We start from the raw sequence: 8,471 nt of genomic DNA, 5'->3' as shown, positions 1-8,471 counted from the left end.
TTCCTTCTGATTAAGCTGAAGCACACACTTCTGCATTGAATAAAAAATATTTGAACACACTCCCAAGAGTAATATCATTTAAGCATGATTTTGGCCACAGCTATTTACAAGTTAAGCTTTTGACTGAAGTGAGTAATTTAATTATGTAGAGCCTGTGAAGTTCTCCCTTTATTTATGTCTTTCGCCCACTTGTGTGGCTCACACTGCTATTGGCTCGGGTGCCGGCAGCCTACTTGATGACTCTGGAGTTACATAAGGCTCCACTCGGAGCCTATATAAAGCCTTTTTGCACTCCAGCAAGAGGCAGAATTTCATTGAGACACAGGTCCACTGCTTTAGTTCGCACAAGCAGGAGGAGATTTGTTTGAAGATATCCTGAAACCCGAGCCCGTGCTGGTTTATTGCTGGCTGGCACTTCACAGCTTTCATCCTGAGTCGCAAGTAGCAGCTACTGGGAGTAGCTTCTGTGCACTATGAAGAATTTTTCATTTCCTATGCAGGATAGCACACATCAGACTGAAAGTCCTCCTCACAGATTCCTGGGTTTGACAAATAAGTCAGATCCTGTTGGAAGACCGGAAAGAGATGAGCAATTAGCTCAAGTAGAGATTGCTGTACTGGGGGTGATATTTCTGACAGCGTCTGTGGGCAATTTTATTCTCATTCTGGTGCTGTGGAGAAGAAGAAAGAAGCTCTCTAGGATGTATGTATTCATGCTGCACCTCAGCATAGCTGACTTAGTGGTAGCTTTTTTTCAAGTGCTGCCTCAACTCATATGGGATATTACAGATGTTTTCATAGGGCCAGATTTCTTGTGCAGAATTATCAAGTATCTGCAATTGCTAGGCATGTTTGCCTCTACTTATATGATAGTGGTCATGACAGTGGACAGATATCAAGCAGTTTGCTACCCTATGGTCACTTTCCAAAAGAAGAGAGCTCTGTGGAACATTCCCATTTGCACCAGCTGGTCTATATCCTTGATTCTTAGCCTACCACAGGTATTTATCTTTTCTAAGACTGAAATATCTCCAGATATCTTTGAATGTTGGGCTGAATTTATTCAACCGTGGGGCCCAAAAGCATATGTGACTTGGATTTTTGTAGTCATATTCTTCATTCCCTCGACCATCCTTATCACTTGCCAAGTTAAGATTTGCAAAATAATCAAAAGAAATATCTATGTGAAAAAACAGAATGAGTATGAAGTAACGAATCAGAAGCAAGTCCTGCCATCCCGAGCCAGCAGTGTGAACTGTATTTCAAAGGCTATGATCAAGACTGTAAAAATGACAGTGGTGACAGTTGTTGCATATGTTCTCTGTTGGTCACCGTTCTTCATTGCCCAGCTGTGGTCTGTGTGGTTCCCCAGTGGCATTACTGAAGGTAAGAAAATCTCTGTCCTTTCTAATAGCTTCATGGCAGACTAGCTCCTTGCTACATTGCTTCGTATGTGAACTTTGCTTTTGTGTAAAAGTTACAATAGCATTTGATTGTGATTTGTGTATCGTTTAGCTACTTTGCTGATTTACATACAGAGAACTTTATGTATTATGTGGTGAAAGCATCGTGAAAGAAGGTATTTTGTGTGTCTGTTTTGAGTGATGGATGATTCAAAGATTAATAAACAGCACAGTGAAATTAATGTGGCAGGGCTTCAATTCAGACTTTTAGAGATTTTTGTATATTATAGCAACAGCATTTTGGGCTCTTGAGGTGAAAAGAAACAGTTAATTCTTCACAGTAATGAAATAAGCATTTCTTAGTGTAGGGAGCAATGGTGTTATAAGAAATCTGATTTTTAACTTTAATATTGAAATTAGTTTGATGAAATATCTGTGGTACATTATAAAATGATTAAAAGTTGTGAAACAGCTCTTTATAAAGAAAAAAAAAAAAAGCAAACCCAAAGGCAGATGTAGGACAGACATCAAAGAACACCATGCTGAAAACAGGATTAATCTTGTCAGACTTGTACTATTGCCTCTTTGTAAAAGGCAGACTCTGTACGTGACTTCATTTAAGTTCACCTATTGAATACTTAAATATACATAGATATAAAATAGATACACAGATTTAAAAATAACTGATATTTGTGAATTCTTTCTAACTGTGTGAATTTGACCATTAGTCTTCATGTATTTACATCAACATCTGTATCTCTATTTGTCTCTACCTGTATAGCAGGTTAGCAATCGATTTTAAATCTAAATTAAAACAAAGAGCTGTATGGAACTATTTAATTCTGAAAAGCATACAGAATGCTTATTAACTTATACAGTTACAAACTGCATTGAATGAATGAGGATTTCCCAGTATTACTGTAAATTTAAGATATGAATAGGCATATCAGAAAGCATCAGGCAGTGAGAATGTTACTTACCTGTATGGTTGTATGATTCTGTGATTCTATGTTTCTGCGAATGCTTTATTTACTGTTACCCCTTTAACTGTTTCCTCCCAGGATCAGCATTCACCATTATCATGCTTCTCGGCAATCTAAATAGTTGCACCAACCCGTGGATTTACATGTATTTTTGTGGCCACATTCCATATTGCACAAATAAGCAGCTGGAGAACACATCAGCTCAAGAGGAGTCGGTGGTCACAGGAAGTATTCATCTTGTAGACAGAGACCCCGAGGAAAACAGTACTTGTACATAAATGTTGAATGTTCTTTGTTGTTCTGTTACATTTCCTATGTTCACAAGACATATCAATATTTTGCATTGAAGCTGGAAAAATTGTCTTTTGTTATTATAAATATATTTTTTCTGTAGTTCTGTAGCATATGCAGAATTTTCTGTGTTGTACAAGCTTGACTCAATACTTCTATCATCACAGTGCTATCAAAATGAATTCCTGTATAGACTGACAAAGATACAGAAAGCTAACCTGGATATTTTGTGTCTTACACTACTACTGTGATTCTGGATCTGTAAGCACTAAGTTTTATAGCCTGCCCAACAAACTGAGAGAAAGTTGAAAAACAATCTCACATAATCAGATTTAAAAATGTGCTTAAACTGAACTTTGAGTTGGTTGCGACTCTAATGCGATTGGGGGATGGTTTGGCAAATCTTGAGAAGGCAGCAGTAAGTCAGAAAAATCAATTGCCAGCTGTAAGTAGTACCTGTTTTATATTCACTCTTTATATACATTCATAAAATACTGAGCGGCCTTATGCCCTCTTATGGAAAGTAACTCAGTGCCCTTGTGACTGTGATCAGCTATTTCAGTTTCAAATGCAGTACAGTGACATTCCAGGTTTGTGGCTTCCTATTACACAGCCATCAATACAGGACATGATCTTCCTTGCCTTCCCTGATGACTGAAACTCTCCACACTTATACACACATAAACATGCCTTAAATAAAAATGACTGCCATGGGTGTACACTTCTGTTTGTTATTCTGCCTATTTTTGTGCAGGTTGTATTCAGACCCATTTGTTCTGGTATGTGATTTACTCACAGTGGGCTAGAACCTATTTAGGTTCAAATTCAATCATTTCACCTTTGTGGTAAAAATAAATCTGCATCTCGTTCTTTCAGAACTCTTTGCTTTCTAGTGTGTTGACTTTTTATTCAGGAAACTATTTCCTTTCCAGTGTCTAGATTCTAATTAGAGCAGTAAGGAAGGAATATTAGCAAATCTCTTTCAGGTGAAAACAGAGCTGCATTTGCAGAGATTCTTGGCAATGCTTGCACATCATTTGCCTACCTTATATCAATGTTTTGTCATGCTATTCATACTTCATTTTATAAGTGCTAGCTATCTCAAATTTCAATGGAAAAGATATGAGTGTTTTTCAAATAGCCTTTAAGTTGTACTGAAAGTAATTCTGAGTAAATACTGATTGAATAGTTATACTTCAGGTTTGTGTGTGCTAATACTGAATATTCTATCATTTCCATTGCCAATATAGTTGGAGCAAACAGGGGTACTAACCAAATATTGCCGTTCCTTTTAGTGGGAGAAGCCAGTGCTCCAGTCCAACATGTCAAGGTAAGGCTCCAGCAAGAAGGAAGAGAAAGAAGCCGGGTGAAGATAGTGCCAGAGCTAGACAGGAATGGGATGACTGTAAAAAGGCTCTTCCAACTGCAATTGCTTTGTTGTTTAGGGATTTTTTGTACGTTTTTTCCCCCCCCATCCCTCTCTTTGATTAATGGTTACTTATATTCTAACCCAAAACATATTCCAATTTAAAGCAGTTATTAACTTAAATGACAGTGTCCTTATTTGGAGTATGAAGATCCAAGATGTAATCTGTACTGCCAGTAGGATATTTGTTGTATTAAATCGCTCACATTCCAGAACTTTCTTTCAAGCAAACTCTCGATTAGGTTTTCCCTTTTGACTTAATCCTGGGATTAAAATTTTTCTCTTTTGTCCTTCTGGTTCCTTTGATTACAGTGGATTACATAGTAAAATATGCAGTGTTAAAGGGAAGTGTAAGTAGAAAGGCTTCAGGGAATTACCTATGACCTGGTACTACTGGATTTGTAGCAAAACACATTGAAAGACTCAGAAAGTATAAATATTCAAGGAAAATAGATATTCAGATTACTGCAAATTGACATCTAGATCTATAGCTGACATAAGTCACAGTACTGTCCAGAGACTGAAGTGGAGACATTTGATGCTATGTCGGCTGTTCTGGCCTCTGATTATTAGAAAATATAACTTCTATTTCTTACATTTATGCATTGCTCACATATGTTACTTCATAAATAATTTGTCAGATTTAGATTTCCCAAATAACAGTAGTTCAATGCATTCTACAATAATCTTAGAGCAACATTAAGGGTCAGTATTTCAGATATTTTGATCATATACTGAATGAAATGCCACACCTACTTTAAAAGAAGAGTGTTCACTGTCTGTAATGTTATAAAACAGTGATATTTTACATTCTCAAGTGCTTTCTTTTTCATTTTTTTCCCCTGAGGATCAGTCCTGCTGCTAAGAAGAAAAATAAAGAGTCTGTACTACCGAGACAAACTACAGGCTATAAACACTTCTACTTTTGTTCCATCAGGAGTTATTTGAGTGGCAGATGTTCCTGATGATGATGATGATGATGATGATGATGATGATGATGATGATGATGATGATGATGATTATTATTATTATTATTATTATTATTATTATTATTATTATTATTATTATTATTATTATTATATTTTTTAGCAAATAAATTGGATTCCATATTGCAGATCCAGGTCATCATCCCCTCATCCTGCTCATCGATAATTTGGGAAAGATGAGCCAAGATGAACTAACTCTGCAAGGGAAAGGCCCTCAGGGGACTCAGGCTGCCTCCACAACTTGTCCTGTGTACCCCATGGGTATCACTCAGCCCTGACAAGGATTCTCAGTGAGGAGTTTGATTTTGGCTGGCAATATTCTGTCAAAAAATTTCAAATGATGTAAAAAAGATACTAATAACATGTATCTTTTTCTAGTTCACTGTTTTTAACAGGGCTTTTCTTATTTTTTAAAGCAAAAGACATTTGAAAATATAACAGATTTTTCCTTCTGCTAATTTGGTCTTCAGTTCTCTTGATTGTTATAATCTGAATATCTCGTGCCCTCATTATCCCCTGTATTTTGATTCTTTAGTTGAACTGTATGTTTCCTAATTCACTGCCACTTTGATTTCCACTAGGCGTTACAGTTTCTGTTAAGAGCGATGGTCCTGAGACAGCTCTGTTGTCTGGCCAGGGTGTTTAATCCATACAGGAGAATCAACAACCTGAACCTACACTGAACCTACAGGACCCTGGAGGTACTGTGGAAGCACACACACGTGAAAAAATCTGTGCTTTGATCCTGATTTCTCACAGCAATTAATTTGAGAAGGAAAACGCAGTTTGCAAGTTCATGCATAAACTGAATAGCTATGTTGCTGATATTGGCAGTGCAGCCTAATTTCTGAGGTTGTGGCTTTGCTTGTTTGTTGTTTTTTGTTATATTTCTTTTTTTTTTCTTTTTTTTTCTTTCTTTTTTTTTTTTTTTTCCCCCCCAGGTTTTGTTACCATTACATTCTTTCCTAAAAATTACCTTATTTTTTTGTGTGTGTGATACAGGTAATAAGAATGTAAGATAATGCGATCTGTCAACTCTGTGTATTTATTACAGGGAAAAACAAACACACAAACAACAAACTAGGAGAATGAAAGGAAAATCCAACATATTTTGCACTCAGCGTGTTTTCAAAATTCTATTACTCAACAAAGCCATTGCTGCTTTTTCACAGGTAGTTTCAGCTCAGATGATTGTATACTGAATATGTGAATTTGTATTCTGTATACGTAAATACTGAAGGCAGAAGTTTGGGGATGTTAATATTTACCTTTAATTTCGTGCTCCTATCTCTGTATTAGTAAAGGAAGACTGGCAGCATAAAGTACAGATCCAAGCTGGCAATGGCAGTCTGTTGTGTGAGACAGATGTGGCATGCAGAGAAGGCTGTATAGTCTAGCTCCCAAAACACATGACTGGGATAGAAGTATTCTCAAGAACATGTAGAAGTTAGCTATTCTTGGCTAATGAGTATCATGTTCAGACAAAGGCAAAGGAAGGTGATCCAGCTATTCAGTTCTTAAAGTAAAATGGTTTGGATTCCTTAGAAATAAAAATAAAATAAAATAAAATAAAATAAAATAAAATAAAATAAAATAAAATAAAATAAAATAAAATAAAATAAAATAAAATAAAATAAAATATGAAGCCATTTTTTGTTTTCTTCCTAAGTCAGGGATTTAGCCATGCATAGGAAGCATGCATGATTGTAAAACAGATGACTTATATATTTGACAAAATGATACTGCAAATGAAAAAAAAACTTCAAATGGGTATAGTATGGCAGCAAGGTGGTCATGAATCATTTATTTACTACTGTATTGTATAGAACTGAACTGAAGACAAAGAAAAACAGAAATAAAGCCTCATATAATTTCTGATCTCACAACAAAACTGCTGCTGCCATCCTAAAACCCACTTCCCCCTTCTAACAGGTGCCAACAACAGATTCCTCTCTGCCCTTAAAGTGCTAGGCAGAACCTCACAATCCACAGTAGCGCGCCTGAACTCTGCCTGCTCTAATCTCTTATGCAGGTATCCCACATTGTCTTCACTTGACCTCTCTGAAATAAAAGTATAACCTCTGTGTCTTATTCCTGGGCTTATAGAAGGCTCCTGCTATTGCCATGTGAGGAATTTTTGGGGGTCAACTCACTAAGAAAGCAAATTCTGGTTAACTGTACAATCCCTCCGTAAAATCTGTATTCATTTGCCTTTTCACAGGAACAAAAAAAAAAAAAAAAAAAAAGAATGGGTTTTGAGTGAAACTAAGTCCATACCCATAGCCATCTGATTCCTTTCATTACCAGCACAGACCAAAGCATATGCCTTCTAACATTAAATAATAGTAACTAATTTAATTAACCTAAGTTATTTTCCAGTCCGTAATGTACTTTGGAGGTGATGAAACTCTAACCAAAGGCTTCTTAAGTGTCCATCTAGATGTTGCCCTAGCAATGCAGTACAAACATATCCAAGGGATGTTGTAGTTACAGAATGCTTTTTATATCATGGCTGATGCTCTGAAAGTTCTTCAAAATTAGGGAATTCTTTTTCTTGCACTCGTTTTACTATACTCACCAAAACTTAAGGTTAATGTTTAAAGTTGTATATTACTCCTATTCCAGCAGCAAATCTGAATTCTGATGCATCAACACAGGAATCAGTAAAAGCTTGTGGAGGAAGCACTTCTACACAGTTTGAGAAGTAAATTTCGGAAAAATCATTTGACCCTGAAGATCTATAGAAATTATGTTTGTGCAACTGGATACAACTAGTGAGAAGACATCTCACTTTACACCCCAGTAACAAATTGTGAAGAGAATTCATGTGGTAACAGAAATAAAAAGTTAAGAATTTCCACTAGAAATTGTCTGATGTTATTATTGTTCCTTTCATCATCACTGTTTTATTGTTGTCATTGTCACCATTATCATCATCATCACTATTATTTAAATAAGATCAACATATAACCTACACTCACTTTTAAGGAAAATACAAACGTGGCAGAGTGTAACATACAGAGCACAATTCTGGAGCTGAATTAACATAAAATGCATGATTGCAATCAGAAATGCCACTTTTATTTCTGATGTTGTTGCTTTATTTGGGTAACAAACAGATATTTAATTTCGTTCCAAGATTAACGTCCTAGCCAATGAATTCCATGAAGTTACCCAAAGGAAAATGTTGTCACAAAACACTAAAAATAAATTTACTTTTTATACACTTTGTCATGTATACATTAAAGCAAATTGTTACTTTAAGATGCTTGTCTTGTATTCCTGGTTAATTCTCTAGTTCAGTTATTATCTATATCCTTAACTTTGAAGAGAGACTAGGAACAGATTATCTGGTAGCAATCACAGTATACTTGAATTGTGT

General features: G+C 35.9%; 1 protein-coding gene across 2 annotated transcripts; it reads left to right on the top strand.

Annotated features, from left to right (window-relative positions):
- The first annotated feature begins 293 nt into the window (after positions 1 to 293).
- On the top strand, positions 294 to 5,153 carry LOC107309427 (arg8-vasotocin receptor-like). 2 transcript variants are annotated; one of them, XR_004306381.1, is made up of 3 exons: positions 474 to 1,386; positions 2,465 to 3,122; positions 3,973 to 5,153. XR_004306381.1 is itself a non-coding variant. In XM_015854229.2 (2 exons), exons 1-2 carry the CDS (start codon positions 474 to 476, stop codon positions 2,662 to 2,664), a joined length of 1,113 nt encoding a protein of 370 aa, XP_015709715.1. In that variant the 5' UTR covers positions 294 to 473; the 3' UTR covers positions 2,665 to 3,555. The 2 variants fall into 2 exon arrangements, 1 of the variants encoding a protein (XP_015709715.1); XM_015854229.2 differs by lacking the exon at positions 3,973 to 5,153 and having other exon boundaries at positions 294 to 1,386; positions 2,465 to 3,555.
- The last annotated feature ends 3,318 nt before the right edge of the window (positions 5,154 to 8,471 follow it).

This window comes from Coturnix japonica, chromosome 1 (genome assembly GCF_001577835.2).
Source record: "Coturnix japonica isolate 7356 chromosome 1, Coturnix japonica 2.1, whole genome shotgun sequence".
In the NCBI taxonomy this organism is placed as follows: Eukaryota; Metazoa; Chordata; class Aves; order Galliformes; family Phasianidae; genus Coturnix; species Coturnix japonica.
Note: the sequence above shows the minus strand (reverse complement) of the source record. Positions and strands in the feature narration are given on the sequence as shown.